The 14,702-nt window shown below is 58.5% G+C and overlaps 6 protein-coding genes across 6 annotated transcripts; 4 read left to right on the top strand and 2 right to left on the bottom strand.

Moving 5' to 3' along the window:
* Positions 1-211: 211 nt before the first annotated feature.
* BXZ73DRAFT_74582 (uncharacterized protein) lies at positions 212-1,313 on the top strand (the record flags this gene model as incomplete). The annotated part of the gene is made up of 4 exons (XM_048022051.1): positions 212-309; positions 402-517; positions 569-977; positions 1,019-1,313. The coding sequence occupies 4 exons, from the start codon at positions 212-214 to the stop codon at positions 1,311-1,313; spliced, it is 918 nt and encodes a 305-aa protein (XP_047881557.1).
* Positions 1,314-1,769: 456 nt separating this feature from the next.
* BXZ73DRAFT_74581 (Spo11/DNA topoisomerase VI subunit A) lies at positions 1,770-2,242 on the bottom strand (the record flags this gene model as incomplete). Its single annotated transcript, XM_048022050.1, has 4 exons — positions 1,770-1,817; positions 1,873-1,927; positions 1,990-2,142; positions 2,193-2,242. 4 exons carry the CDS (start codon positions 2,240-2,242, stop codon positions 1,770-1,772), a joined length of 306 nt encoding a protein of 101 aa, XP_047881556.1.
* A 1,674-nt stretch (positions 2,243-3,916) lies between these two features.
* On the bottom strand, positions 3,917-5,066 carry BXZ73DRAFT_41159 (uncharacterized protein; the record flags this gene model as incomplete). Its single annotated transcript, XM_048018717.1, has 3 exons — positions 3,917-4,466; positions 4,520-4,732; positions 4,783-5,066. The coding sequence occupies 3 exons, from the start codon at positions 5,064-5,066 to the stop codon at positions 3,917-3,919; spliced, it is 1,047 nt and encodes a 348-aa protein (XP_047881555.1).
* Positions 5,067-5,679: 613 nt separating this feature from the next.
* BXZ73DRAFT_97711 (uncharacterized protein) lies at positions 5,680-7,766 on the top strand (the record flags this gene model as incomplete). Its single annotated transcript, XM_048027461.1, has 9 exons — positions 5,680-6,003; positions 6,114-6,242; positions 6,295-6,393; positions 6,450-6,669; positions 6,719-7,044; positions 7,105-7,242; positions 7,322-7,507; positions 7,564-7,629; positions 7,686-7,766. The coding sequence occupies 9 exons, from the start codon at positions 5,680-5,682 to the stop codon at positions 7,764-7,766; spliced, it is 1,569 nt and encodes a 522-aa protein (XP_047881554.1).
* Positions 7,767-8,392: 626 nt separating this feature from the next.
* On the top strand, positions 8,393-9,786 carry BXZ73DRAFT_87927 (mitochondrial carrier; the record flags this gene model as incomplete). Its single annotated transcript, XM_048024771.1, has 7 exons — positions 8,393-8,529; positions 8,619-8,729; positions 8,790-8,826; positions 8,879-8,960; positions 9,033-9,326; positions 9,382-9,648; positions 9,713-9,786. 7 exons carry the CDS (start codon positions 8,393-8,395, stop codon positions 9,784-9,786), a joined length of 1,002 nt encoding a protein of 333 aa, XP_047881553.1.
* A 444-nt stretch (positions 9,787-10,230) lies between these two features.
* Positions 10,231-14,365, top strand: BXZ73DRAFT_87926 (RhoGAP-domain-containing protein; the record flags this gene model as incomplete). The annotated part of the gene is made up of 6 exons (XM_048024770.1): positions 10,231-10,268; positions 10,436-12,499; positions 12,558-12,610; positions 12,670-12,756; positions 12,808-13,858; positions 13,888-14,365. 6 exons carry the CDS (start codon positions 10,231-10,233, stop codon positions 14,363-14,365), a joined length of 3,771 nt encoding a protein of 1,256 aa, XP_047881552.1.
* Positions 14,366-14,702: the final 337 nt, after the last annotated feature.

Genomic DNA, 14,702 nt, shown 5'->3' with positions numbered 1-14,702 from the left:
CGATTGGTATCAGGATTGCGGTATACACGGGATACTGCGCGAGGAATTCTATCAACTCCACCTCTGATCGGCCCTTGCATTCACAAATCCGCTCGTAAGCCGAGTTCGAAGTCTCTAGGCGGCGCCGGTGCGCCGGGCCCATGCCCCAAATACCGTGGGCCGAATGCGAGCACTCAAAATACCTCCCCCTCGCGGCTTGCCTCAGGCCTCCATGCTGCTCCCCCTTCCCACCTCGTACCTGCTCGCGCTGTTCATCGCCCTTCTCACCGGCAGGAGCAGGGCAGCTTCTATCGCACTTCTCTTTCTGCGGTGAGTCGTGTTTGCATGCCGACACCTTCGTGAGAGCTGAACAAAAGGCAGGGGAGACGATGGGATTCGGACTCCGACTCGGATTCGGACAGTGATAGCGACAGCGACAGCGATTCAAGTTCGAGCTCGGGCTCTCACCAACATCACGGCGTAACCCCTGCTAGTGGATTGAAAAGCGGGCAGGTCGCTGGAATAGTGATCGGTTGTTGTGAGTGTCAGTGGGTCTCTGATTTAGACATTCTACTCACCCGGCGGCCAGTGATCCTGATCCTGCTCCTGCTATTACTCGCGTGGTGCTGCTACAGGAGGAGGAGAACTAGGGTATTGGCGATCACGGCGTCAAAGGAGAGAGAAGCCGCGATGGGGCAGTCACCGATGAGGGAGGTGTCCTCGCCGCTCCTCTCGCAGCCCGGCCACTCGAGGAGTCCCACATTGCTCAGCTCGTCCGGCGGCCTCCCGCCCCCCGTGTACTTGGAAGCCAAGACCGGCAACGGGATGCCCATTTCCCAGACCCAAGCCCAGCCTCATGAGATGCGCAACGTTGCCGCGAATCGGCAGGAGCAAGACAACGCAAGCACCGAAACCCACGAGCTGGCCCCGCTTCCGAACCCGTACGACAGCGACACCCCGCCACGGCCCCCGCCGCGCGACTCGTCTCGCTCTCGCCGGTGTCGCCGGTCTCGCGCCACGCGTCTGCGTCGTACTACAGCGGGACCTCGCTCTACAGTGGCGGGAGCAGCTCGAACAGACGCTCGTCGACCGCGCCATCTGCGTGGACCCACGACGAAAGCGGCGTGGCGCTGCTCGCGCGCGGGTCAACACAAACGTCCCACCGGACGACGGACTCGACGCTCACTGAGGAGCTGGCGGTATACCAGAAGGAGTTGGAGGCGCATCATAGGAAGGACTCGGAGGACGCGGTGATGCGCGAGGGGCGGATCGGAGAGGGCTCCAGCGTCCCAGCCGACCCCCCACCGCGGTACACGCCTTCGGAAGGAGCATGAGGTATGCATGTGATATGTGCATGGTGAGAAGGACATGGACAGATAGCGCACGCCCTTTTGTAGTCTGCGTCGGTCATGTTACGATTCTGTACGGATGTGGAATACCATGATGCTCCGTTGCGATTATATCAGAGTACGAGCAGTGAAGTACGTTTTCCCAGGGTCAGAAGGCGATGACCGTGCCCGACTTTAGTGGATGCTGAGCGGGCTTCGGCGCACGCCGATCGTATTTTCCTGGCGATATATCGCACGAGGGGATTCTCAGAACCGCCCTCTTCGCGGGAGTGGTCCCCGGCTGAGCTGCCAAGATCCGAGGCCCTGGTAGTCCCAAGACCTCGATCTCCGCCTTACGCCGACAGAAGAGCATGTGCTGGATTTCCCTCCTGGCAAGGTCACAGGAACGATAAGACGGATTTCCGTTTCAGTGAACGTGGGCGGAAGAGACGACTGGATCGCTCACCTCCAAGCCGCTGGCACGCCGTCGCGCTGGAGCAGCTTGCGCGCCTGGGAAGAAACGTTCAGTAGGTGCTTGCACGAATGCTAGTGGAAGAAGCTGCACCTTCTTCTCGTCGTACTTCGTGATTGGAAGCAGCGCGTCCTTCGGGATGCCGAGCCTGTGAATGGGACCGAGACGATCGGTGTCAATAGGCGGAAGCGGAATGCTGCGGGTACGCACGTCGTGAGTTCGCTAGACCAAAGCCCGAGCCATTCAACACGGTTCGCTGCGAGACGGTCGTTCTCATGACGTAGGGCCGTGCTTCCATGCTTGTAGACGGACAGGATGTCGATGCCGTAGGCGTCGCCATCAACGAGTGCGAGAATAGGAACACTGAGGGCATGTCAACATCAGTCATCGGTAGGTAACAGATACAGACGGACTTCATGGGAAGGTTGTCAGATAACGCTTTGACCAGCTGCCTTGTCGCCATGTCCGGGTATCCTTTGCCCTGCAGAGTGAGGTCTATATGAAATCGCGTACGAGTGAAAAGATGCCTTGCCGTCACAATCACTCCAGGACCTGGAGCACTCTCGTGAATTGCGAATCGAGTCGTGCAAAGAGTCTGGAAGACAGCCTGCGAGGACACGATGAGACAACGAGGACCGAGATCGGGCGAACTACACCGACTTCTTTCTCCACAACGAGCACCCAGGAGAGGTTTTCGCCGACTTCGAATCGCGCAACGTCTTCTAGTTGAGGAATGAGTGTGCCCTGTGCAAGGATGAGGATGGATCCGAGACGCCTGACCGTGAAGGAAGGAGACTGGCCTTGCCTGGGCTGATCTCAACGCACTCTCCGCTTCTCATGTGGACTGCGAAACCGTATCCACAGACCAAGCCTTTCGAAGAAGCTCGCTTTGGAGGGAGAATCAGCTGGAGGAGGTGTGCATACGGGATGCATACGTACAACATTCAAATCTGATCGGCTCAGGTGCAAAGTTGCTGCGAGATCGTCGACGAGCTGCGAAGCAGGGCTCGGCTAGAATGCGTCGAGTGAACGGCATGGAGACGTACTCGGTCGACCTTGACCTGACTTCCGAACAATTGTACATCATTGTAGTAGATGTCGCTGCTCCACAATGTCATCACAAAGCAGCCAGTGCGATTGGGAGGGGAACTCTACCGTTTGGTAATTGATACGCCGGATACCAGGGCTTCATGAATGTGGTCGATCACCTTGAATAGTTGAGCTGAGTAGATGGTCAGATGGGGTGTACGCCTGCGGTGTGTGAAGCAGACCTAAAGAGTTTGCATTCCCTGGGAAGATCAGTCGACGCATAGCCGTTTCGCCGCTGCGAGGTTTATGACCACCTTAGCTGAGATCGGATGTTCGGCAGTGAAAAAAATTCAGTACTTCTTAAATGTCCCTTTGGATCGGTTGACCAGAAGGATTTTCACTTTTTGTTCATTTGAATCCTTTGACTTGTTCTGACTATATGCGCTCTCAAGCGCACTGGACAGTTGCTCGAGGAAAGACAATACGAAGTCTTCCAGGATCTCGAGGACTTCATCTCTGTGGAGCTAGTTAGTTTGACACGCATCATCGGGGGAGGAAAACTTGAGTACCTGGACGAATTACATTCGGCGGGCTCATCGAACTCATCCAAGATGATATCATCTCCAAAGTCAACGTCAACAGCATCCATTCCATCGTCAAGTTCGAGCAGATCCGACTCATGTGGCACCAATTGTTGCGCCGGTACATATTCTTCGTCTTCTAGCATCATGTCTGACTCGTAGCCTTCGGTTTCCCAGTCCCAGCCGAGCTCCGTAAAGTCGGTATCATGGAGGGTAATATCGGTCACTTCAGGCGAGAACATGTTCAGCGGCATCTGAAAAACGTTCAGAACCAGTTCATAAAAAGTTTGGCAACTTACGTAGTGGTGCAACAGGGCAGCCGAGAGAACAACGTCGCGCATTCTGACTGCTTGATTCAAGAACGACTTCGGATGCGTCCAGTCACACTGTGACCAGACGTGTTCTGTCACGCATGAAAGTGCAGAAACAACAGATGCATGTCATCGCGAACTTGTTGTGCATACAAAGGACCAGCTGTAATAAACAAAAGAGATCCCATACAAGACAACATACCAAAGAAGGGAACCTCAAGCCCACGTCTTCAGATCCAGCTCAAACCAGCTCGGCAAGTTCCTCCAGAACTCCTCCCGTCCCGCATCCACCACAGCGCGAAACTCCAGACGGCACGCCTCGCAGGCCCGATATGCCACCCTGTTCTCCACGCCCGGCTGGTCGTCGCGTGTTTGCATCGCGACCGATTCCAGGATAGAGAAGAGGGGGTCGCTGTTCCGGTTGCAGACCATGCCGTTCACGTCGCGGATGAGCTCGAACGTGACCGCCTCGAACGCCATCTGGCAGGAGCGCTTGACGGAGGGGTGGATCTCGTTGCGGTGGACGCATAGGGAGGAGTACGGCCGGCCCTCGAGTTCGGTCACGATGAAGGTGGAGAAGTAGCGCGCCGCTTGCTCCTTCCCGCGCAGGGCGCGACAGAGGTCGTCGTGGCTGAGAGTGTAGTGTGTGCCGTCCGAAGCCATATGTCCTTCCATCATCTGGCTGGGGAGGTATCGAGAGAGATCGTAGAATGCGGATGGGAGAAGTTGCGGGGCGCCGATCTCGCGTGCAAGCTCGATAAGGGGGCTGATTGAAGTGTCAAGAGAATGATACTGTTCGGTAAACACGGATGTACTCACATGGGATGGGGTAAGATGGGGCGAGGCGCGTAGACTCCGTCGACAGTGGTGGCGGCCTTTTCGCGGCACTCCCAGAGTTGCAAAGTCGTGGGCCAAGAGAGAGACAAGCAGCGCATGGCGTTTTCGCGTAAAACTTCGACTTCGTACTTGGTTGCCAGACGGAGGATGGCCGCAGTCACGGTAAACTCATCAGCGATGTTGTTGTGAGGTAAGCTGCAAAAGGCATGAGAAAGAGGTTTGGACACATTCGAGGAGGCGCGCACCCGTACAGAGCCTGGAGAAAATGCGCGAAGTCCTCGGGAGAGTCATCCAGATAGAGCACCGCCAGTCCTTCCAGCAAACGGTCATCCCCCGACTTGATGGCTTTGATACGCTTGTGGAAGACCTGCGAATGCAGGCACAAGACACCACGGTGGACGATGAAGTACTGCTTCCCAATGATGATGGAGAGGTTCCCGTCTTCAAAGCATAGCTCCGAGTGACGGGTAGGCACTTCGTATTCCTCAAGAGGAGTGGCGCACCGATTCGAGCTGAAGTCTGCATCCATGGTGAGGCGACTTGACGAGTGAACCTTCAGGTGGAAAGATTAAGCAGCTCGGCCAAGGACCTGGTGTGTCGTCCGCTTTGGCTGACATGTTCGTATGGCAGACAGTGCGACTGAGGCTGACACGGCGGCATTGGGGTGACTGATTGCGTATTGGACGAGCAGAGTGAAGGCAAATACATCGGTATCATCTGAGGTCGCCGCGCACTCGAATGAGTATCTATGGACAGGTGGAATCGTGCACCATGAAGCTCGTTGAAAGCATTGTCCGTAGAATGGGATGGCAGGCCGAGGTGAGTCGCGTGTCCGCCTTGTTCCCTTCAGAATACACACGCCTTCGCGCGGATGAGGCAGGAGCCAAGGCGTGAGGACGGAACAGAGAAGACATTGGCGGCGAAGGTCAAAGGGCAGCTTGGAACCGCGTCAAGATGGGTGCGTCCGACGGGGATCCCGACGCAGAGGAGCATCCGTGGGAATAGGACCGCCGACGCTTTCCTGGTCTCGCCACTGACCCAAACCCAAATTTCCCGTCCCGCTGTCCGCTCGACGGTTTTGCTCCCTCGTCTTGTCGTCGCCCGCACCACCGACACCTCGCTCGAGACCCGCGCCCAAATCCATGCCCGACTCACCCGCCCCATCTCCCCGCATCGTGCCAGGTGCCCCGCCTCCTGTGGCCCCTCCAAAATCGCAGAAGAAGAAGCGCAAGGGCGGCAAGGCCAAGGAGGACGGCGAAGGGACCCCTCAACTCGTCGTTCCTGACTCTACGTCTGCCGCACTGCTTGAGAAAGCTCCAGAGGCCTCAGATGTTCAGGAGGGGGCTGTTGCGCCTCAACTCGTGTCTCAAATGTCCGAGGGCGGGCTCACGCCCACGCCGGACATCAAGCTTAGCCCCATCGTGGACATGCTGAACAAGAGGCTAAAGGCGAACAACAAGAAAATTGTGAGTAATGATTCGACTCGCTGTCCGCTCCTGTGCCTCCAACTTGCATACGTCATGCCTCCTGCCTGTCCTCATGCACGCAATGCCTGCTCACATGGTGTAACGAAAAGACCCGCATACAAGGATACAGGAATGAAGATCCCGAGAAGTTGAACGATGACCAGAAACGTCTCTTGACAACGCTTCCCGTCCTGGAAGCCGTAAGCAAGGAACTTGATGAAGTCAAGAAGGTGATCGAGGTATGTTGAGACCCACATGCACTTGGCCTGCGGCGTTTACACATTATTGCAGGCTCACGAAGCCGATCTTGTGCACGAGATCGCTTTCCAGCGTGCCAGCGCTGCGAGGGCTGAGGCCGAGCGGATCCAGGAAGCAGTTGCTGCTGCAGAAGTACGTATACATACATCGCTCTATACGCATCTTACTGATGAACATGCCTGCTTCAGGCCGAAAACCTCCAACGGACCGCCGAGCTTGTCACATTTTTGAGGTTGCAGGGTATGCTTGCTCAGAGGCATCCTATGGCGCTGGCGTTGAACCTAAGCGATTCGGATGGAACGGCGATCCATTCAATATCGGAGGTCCTTTTCCTCGAGAAGCCGGAAAGCAAGACTGAAACGATCCGGAGAATGTTTTCTGGAGAAGGAGAACATGCTGGTGTTCCATGTAAGTGTTTCTGTGACAGAACATCGATATCGTCTGACATGAAATCCAGATTCGCGCATCAGGGAGATTCAGGAGCAATTCTTGAACCCGCCTCCTCAGCTCCATTCGGAAGCACCGGAGGAGAGCGTCCCCTCTGTCTCTGTTGGCGGCGTCCCACCTTCTGTGACTGCCGCGGGAGGCATTCGCTTTATGATGACGGATGAGCTCGCTGATGCCACCGAGCCTGAGGCGGAAAGTCGTGATGAAAGCTGGGTGGATGTCCGAGCCGAAGGGCCGAGGCCTTCCGAGGTGGAAGTCACCGACGCAATTATCGAGGCCGATGTCAACGGGCACCACGTTGGTGAAGAGACGATCACCGTTACGTCTACAACCGAGGTATGTGTTTTCCTGCTTGCCATTAGTAACGGGGTGATTCTTACGTATATATTTTCGTAGCTCAACTGGGCGGACGAAGATCAGGGCGATCTTCCTCCACTGGAGAACCTCCAGGCTCACTACGGGACGTCGGGGGAAGCGTCTCCGGTCCCCGAAGCCGCCGCCTCTGCTCCTTCCGAGGCGCCTGTCACTCCGCAAGTGAATGGGCGAGAGGTGGTGGACGAGGATGGCTTCACTCATCATCGGGGCCGGGGACGCGGTCGCAGTGGCTTCCGAGGAGATCGGGGTGAAGGTCGAGGCTTCCGAGGAGGCTACCGCGGCGAGCGTGGTGCGTACCGTGGTGGTGACCGGGGTGAACGCGGTGGATTCCGAGGTGACCGTGACGGTGACCGTGGTGGATTCCGAGGTGACCGTGGCGGTGAGCGCGGTGGACGCGGTGGATTCCGTGGTGGTGAACGTGGAGGTGCGTTTATCTGAATGATGGAATGCTGAGATCTCCGCTTACACTGCTCTTATTAGGATACCGTGGCAGAGGTCCCTCCGATGGCGATTGGCGAGGTCGTGGAGGCCGGGGTCGAGGGCGTGGTGAGCCTTCTTATGTCCATCTCCGGGCACGGGTACTAACCTCTGTGACGCCACAGGCTCTGGGTTCCACGAGCCTCGCGGAGAAGCTCCTCCTGCTGCCGCATAAGGGAAACCTGACGCTGGAGATAGGGAAATGATTGTCGTGTTGACGGTGATATGTAGTCGAAAAAGGCCAGCAGCCCGTGCTCTCCGGACTTGTTACTTTATCGCGCCAACTGCTGTCCTGTTGCTCGCATCTCTTGAGCCTGTGTATTTAGTGCTTCTCCCATCCGATGCTGATGGTTCAGCTCCCCGATGCGTGGACGACGATCCGCTTGTCATTGAGCTGTTTGTGGAAGGGCATTCGCCGACGGTTGCCGACAACGTTCCGTGAGAGGTCTGCGCGGGGTAGCAGGGGTAGCCCTAGGTCTGTGGCACGTGGCAAAATTGCGCGGACCGAAGGCGCGCTGGAGTCCTGTCCGAGATCCGTTTCGTTTCCTGCAGCCCTCCGGCGCCGCCTCCCCCGTTCCCGCTCCGCCACGCCTCACTTGTTTGACACCGACCACACTCTCTGCCCACCCTGGTCGACCCCCGCCCTCTCGTCCCCCTTGGATCCCTCCGCCGCGGCCTGGGCGACCCGAAGCAGAAGCCCGACGCAATTTGTATTCAGTTTTAAGCACACCTAGGTATGACATCACCGCACCGTTCGCCTGTGCTGCCACCGACGCTGCCCCTCAGACGCACAGAGACTATCATTTATAATATCCCTTGAACTACAGTCACTATGACGGAGCAGGAGAAGAGGAAGCAGGCTGTGGCGTGGCTGAGCCCACAGCTCTCATCTTATTTCATCGCGGGGGGCGTCGCCGGAGCGACCTCACGAACGGTTGTGAGCCCGCTAGAGAGGTTGAAGATCATTCAGTGAGTGTGCCCTCAGTTCCGCGTCCTTCCAAGTCTTGAATCTAGCGGTGTTCGCTCGGAACTGTGCAGACAAGTGCAACCCCAGGGAGGCAACCAGTACAAGGGGGTGTGGCGAGTCTTGTTCGGATGTGGAGAGAAGAGGGATTTAAAGGCTTTATGCGAGGGAATGGCATCAACTGTCTACGGATAATACCCTATAGGTGCGTTTGTATGCTTTGTGTTCGAGCTTTACTCTGGAGGCTGGCTAACCGTCAGTACAGCGCGGTTCAGTTCACAACATACGAGCAGCTTAAGAAGGTACGCCGAGATTCTTTTGACACCAGCCCCTTGACCAACCGAGAGGCTTCAGTGGTTCACTGGATACGGAGCCAAACCATTGGATACCCCTATACGTCTATGTGCAGGTGCACTAGCAGGCATCACCTCAGTCTGTAAGCACGTTCACTCGCGCGGCCCGACAGCTATGTTGAGACTGATGTGTCCATGTGGTGCTGGTCCCTCAGGCACAACATATCCCCTAGATCTTATACGGTCTCGACTGTCCATTGTCACGGCGTCCATACCTATGCAGTCGGCGGGCACATCGACATCAGCGGCAGCCCCCACGGGCACAATGAAACCTGCGCTCGCATCCGGATACCACACCGCATCTGCCGCAGCGAAGAACTCGTCGGTCTTCACTCCCAGGGATCTCACCGTGCTGGGCATGACTTTGAAGGTGATGCGGGAAGAAGGCGGGCTCAGGGCGCTGTACCGCGGGTTGATACCCACCGCGATGGGCGTGGCTCCCTATGTTGGTGCGTAGATGCCGCAACCCGCGTCCGATCCTTCTCACGGTGCGAGCTCATCCAGGGATCAACTTCGCGACATACGAGGCCCTGAGGGGCATCATCACACCTCCGGGCAAGACAGGTGCCCATCGCAAGCTAGCATGCGGCGCGCTGGCTGGGTCGATATCGCAGACGCTCACATACCCATTCGACGTGCTGCGTCGGAAGATGCAGGTGACCGGCCTGGATGCGCTCGGGTACAAGTACACAGGCGCGTTCGATGCATTGAAGCATATCGTCAGGAACGAGGGCATTCAGGGCCTGTACCGGGGCTTGTGGCCCAACCTTCGTGAGTGCTTAGAACGGTCTGAATTGCGTCATGGGCAAACGGGCGTGCTGATGGGAGATCACAGTGAAAGTTGCGCCGAGCATTGCCACGTCGTTCTTCACGTACGAGCTCGTGAAGGAGCTTCTGGGTGCATCATGACGGGGGTGTGTGCGGCGGCGGGGAAGGCGCGTAGAGCACGCGTAGAGGGGGCGGCGAGCGTGCGTAGTGGCGCGGGGCAGGCAGATGGAGTATTCGCATTGTACTACGTAGATTTACAAAGGCAACTGAGGACATAGCAACAGGCTCAGTGCGAGCGACTGGATGGGCGCCGATGCGAAACTGGCCACGGGCAGTCGACCAGGGGCGAGATCGTGCGCACGAGTCGGGAAGTTCCGCCAGTGATTGGCCTGCAGCCGAGTCTGGTAGCCGCGTAGTTGGCTTTCCCTTGCACCCCGACGGTCGACGCCCCCGTTGCACCACCCCCTCTCGCCCATCTACGCTCGCAACGTGCACGCCCGCAGCGTGCTCGCAGGCCTTGTCACGCCCGCACAGCCAGTGGCGGTGGTTTCAGTCATCGTGAGTGTCCCGTGCGCGCATGTGAGCATGCCTCACCGCGTCCTCGTTGCGCTGGCCTTGCTTCGGTCTGTTATCTGACTCTCGGCCCCAGCTCCAGGCGTTGGTGGCTTCGATGCGCACTTGATCCTTCAAACCACGTATCTTTATAGTTTCTTCGCCCTATTCTCGGCCTAGGTCCAAGCAAAATGCCTTCCTCGCAGCACCGAACTACGGATACACATGTCCTGTCCAGCAGCGTCCCCACGTCCATTTCGTCCTCTTCCTCTCTCTCTTCCTCCCTCTCCTCATCAAGGGCGTCTTCCGATCTCCTCCCCGCAGCCTCGCTCTCGAATTCCAGTCAGTCCGATATCATAGCCTCCGATCGCTCCGTCTCCTCGCTTTCCTCCTCCTCCAAGCCCCGTTTCTTCCCTCTCACCCTCTCGCCCTCCCATCTCTCTCCCGCCCCCCGCACGGCTTCCCCTCGAAGCATGGGTCAAGCGCCAGCTCGTCCCGTCGGTCCCGCCAGTCCCCCACCAGTCTCTCCCTGTCCCAGCTCAAGCTCCAACGGCGCGGGCAACCGGATCAAGCGCGCCTGGGTGGGGCGCAGGAAGAAGTCGGAGGACCTGTCCGCCATGCTCGGGGGTATGTACCGGTCGGTGAGCAGAGAACGCGGTGCGGGAGGGGCAAGCACCAGCAACCCGCCGTCTACGATGTCCGACGTCGAGCGCGGAGACCTCAGGCTGGAGCGGCAAACATCGCGAGGGCTCGCGGGCCCGAAGCTGCTCAAGCTGCCGATAAACGTCTTTGGTACACGCAAGGCAAGTCCTGCGGCTCTCGAAGGCCCCGCCATCGTCGCGCCATGGAATACGCCACATGTGTCCCCCACGTCCCCTCCGCCTCCCACCCCGCCCCCCAAGACCGCGTCGGCTGCGAAGTTCAGTGCGGCAGCGCTGCCCCCGCAAACCCCACCCAAGGCCGCTCAGGTCCCTACGGTTGGGCCAATCCCGAGGCAGACACCTCCCCTCAGTCACGTCCAATACATGAGGCGGCCATCGGAAACCGGTGATGCGGCTTCACAGCCGCCGGTCGAGCAACCGACGACCTCGCCGGAACGGCAGGAGAGGCCGGACAAAGAGAAGATGAAGGACGACTGGAGGAAGAGTGATGCGACCATGACAAGTCACTCAACAGCTCGGCCGGGTTCCTTGTCTGGCAGCCGCTCGCCGCGTCCCGTCTCGCTCGCAGAATCATCGCATTCAGGCAATACCATCGTCCCGCCCGTCAACAAGCGGCTGAGCGTGCTCATCACGGATGCAGAGTTCACCATGTTTGAAGAGGCAGATGGTTCGGTGTCTGAGCAAGATTCCATCTCCCGTCCACCTGCATCGGGCCGTCCCTCCCCGACGCCTTCATTGAAAGCCAGGAATCGACGGTCCGCGTCCCTCAGTTTAGTCTCAGCTCGTCGACCCGACACGGCAGCTTCGCATCCGCCCTTCCAGACCCCCGCCCGGACTACCCCCGAGAAGCCCCTTGCGTCTTCTCGCGACACGCCTACATTAACGCGGACTGCGGCTGCTGGATTCATCGCCCCAGTGGGTTCCGCTGGTACGACGCAGTCGGCTAGCAACAACATTCGCGGCAAACTCGCGGCTTGGACAGCGGCGTCAGCCCCGTCACCACAAGCGCTAGCCGAACGACCCCTTCCCCCTCCCCCCGCTCCGCAGCCAAGACGACAACCTGGTCAGCCCCATCCCCCTCCCGTGAACCCCACCTTCCGCCAAACCGCTGTCAGTATGACCGGCTCCCTGGCCCCAGCCGCTGGATTCGCGATGGGCTTCGGCAAGCGGGCCGTCGAGAAGGTCGGCCGAGCATTCACGGGGCTTGCTTCTACGGCGTCGAACCACTCGGGCTATTCATCCTCCTCCTCTGTCGGCGTATCCGACGGTGCTTCCGGCTACGCTTCGTCGCACAACTCCGGTGCACACGGCCGCAAAGCCAGGCGAAAGGTCCCGCAAGTCTCGAACACGTCAAGCATCTCGTCTCTGGCGTCATCGTCGTCCGAAGACCATTATTCTCCGTCCGGGCCCGTCCTCGGCCGGCGTATACGGAGTGCGAAGGCAAGAGGGCTGGTATTCCAGCGAGATCTGAGGAACTGCGTGAGGGACACGGCTATCGACGACGTGCAGGATCGCTTGGGCTCTGAGAGCGAGGAGACGTTTGGTTTCAAGCCCCTGGAGACGAGGTTGCTTCCCGCGCTAGTGGTGCGTTGTGCGCAGCACATTCAGCGTTGGGGTATCCAGGAAGAGGGCCTATTTCGGTCAGTCTCATTCTGGTCATGCGATGATGCGGGCATTCACGTTGGTCGCCATGAACAGTATCAGTGGACGGTCATCCCACGTCAACCAATTGCGGTCCGAGTTCGATGCAGGTGAGACCACGCATGTGTTCGGACGTTCGCTGGTTTCTAATCATAGCGTTGCATGTTAGGTGCGGACTACAACCTCGCCGAATGTGATCCCGGCGATCTGGATCCGCATGCCGTCTCCTCCATTCTCAAGACCTTCCTCCGCGAGCGTGAGTGGCCATGTCGAGTCAAAGTGGACTGCGTTGCTGATGTCATCCTAGTCCCGGAGCCTGTGTTGACAAGAGCATTGCTCCCCTACTTTGAGTCCGCGCTCGTGGACGACGCTGGCAGACGGAGCGAAGATGTCACCAAGCAGACGCCGACTCGGAACGGCTCCAACCTCCCCCTGCGCAAGCCACCATCATTGTCGACCCTCGCTATGCCCACTTTCGCTGGACAACGCGCCATCTCGGAGTCCCAGCTCACTGCGTTCTCGTGGCTGATCTCACGTTTACCTCAAGAGAACCGCGACCTCCTTTTCACCGTTGTCGAACTCATCAAGCAGACCGCTGCCCATTCGAAGGAGACCAAGATGCCCCTCGGTAACTTGTTGCTCGTGTTCTGTCCTAGTCTGAACATGTCCCCGACGCTCCTTCGAGCTCTCTGCGAGTCCGACTCCATTTGGAACGGACCTCCAGCGCAAATAGATGTCGCCGCCGTTTTGCGAGGAAGCGCAGCCGCGCAAGGCGGCACGGCCAAACGTTCCGAGCCTCCGCCCCCTGACCAGGTGATCGACATGCGCCTACCTGTGATCGAGTTGGACGATGCGCCGGATACTCCCCGCGACAGCCCGGACGATTCAGCCTCATTCGTATCCGCCCTCGAGCCCACCTCTAATGTCCCCACCCGCACTCCTAGTCCCCTAATTTACGATACCACTGTTCCACCTCTGTCCTCATCCGACTCCCTAGATTCCTCGTCGGTTTCCGAGGAACTAGTATCTCCTGAACCCCCTTCATTCCGGCCTGAGGACGCTAAATTCCTTGGTTCCGCGCATTCCTTGGCTATCCCAGAAGTCGCCGCGCTCTCCCTCCCGTCACTCGCCCCACAACCCAGAGACATCACCGTCCCCTTCCCAACACAAGGCGGCAGCGTTCCTCACTCACCAGTAACCCACGCGCCTCTCTCACACCGCAAATCCTACACCCTTCTCTCTTTCCCCCATCTCCGCTCCGAATCCTCCCCGACCGAGACTACTTGCGACGAGATGGGCGTCATGAAGCGTCCCAAGCGCCCTTCGCTCAACCTCCTCTTTACGAAGAAGTCAACCTCGTCGCTTCCTTCCGGACAGTGTCGAGCAGTTCGTCAGCTGCTGGGTTATACATCAGCGCACCCATCTCCGTCGACCAGCCAATCCTCGGGAATGCCCCTCCACGACTGGAGACTACCATCACCTCGTCACCCATACGCCTCGGCTTCGACGGCGGTCTGAATCAGTTGCGCGACATCCATAACATGCCTGCTGCGCGGTCCACCGGCTCCTTGGCTTCACGCTGCAGGCTCGAGGTCCCTGGCATGAATTCGCGGTCGGATTCCGGCGGCTCCTCCGTTTTCTCAACCCCACAGTCAACGCCCATCGCCGATTTCTACCGCGGCAGGACGGCGTCGTTGTACGTCCCCGAGGTATCCACCGCACCCGCAGCAGCGGGGCGAGCACGGTCCGCCTCGCAGGTCTCGGTGACGCCCTCGATCGACATCAAGGTTGAGGAGACTCCGCAGGACGACTGGACGCAGAGCGTACTGCTGGCCGCTTCCGTGGGCGAGAGCTCTCGGCCCTGAAGCGAGGTCGCTTCCCCCATATCCACGTTCATTGGGCTTCTTGTGGCTGGTTCTACATTCAGTTGTATAGCCGCGCCGCCGTATGTCGCGGCGTGCGCATCGGCAGGGCAGGGAAACCCGCCGCACCATTGGGTCTAGCTATGGACTGCCGTTTGTTTGGTGACGTAGTCGGAGGTCTCGCTTTGTTGTCTCGCCCGCGCTCTTGTATACACCCATCTGACCGCACTTCTGCCTACCTACACGCCGTCTCCCCATTCACGTATGCCCTGTCTCCCGTTACCATTCACGTTTGCATTCTCTAGCGTACCGTCTGTGTCGTCGCATCCCAGGTGCAGCA

The sequence above is a fragment of the Epithele typhae genome, assembly GCF_022376455.1.
Source record: "Epithele typhae strain CBS 203.58 chromosome Unknown BXZ73scaffold_5, whole genome shotgun sequence".
Classification (NCBI taxonomy): Eukaryota; Fungi; Basidiomycota; class Agaricomycetes; order Polyporales; family Epitheliaceae; genus Epithele; species Epithele typhae.
Note: the sequence above shows the minus strand (reverse complement) of the source record. Positions and strands in the feature narration are given on the sequence as shown.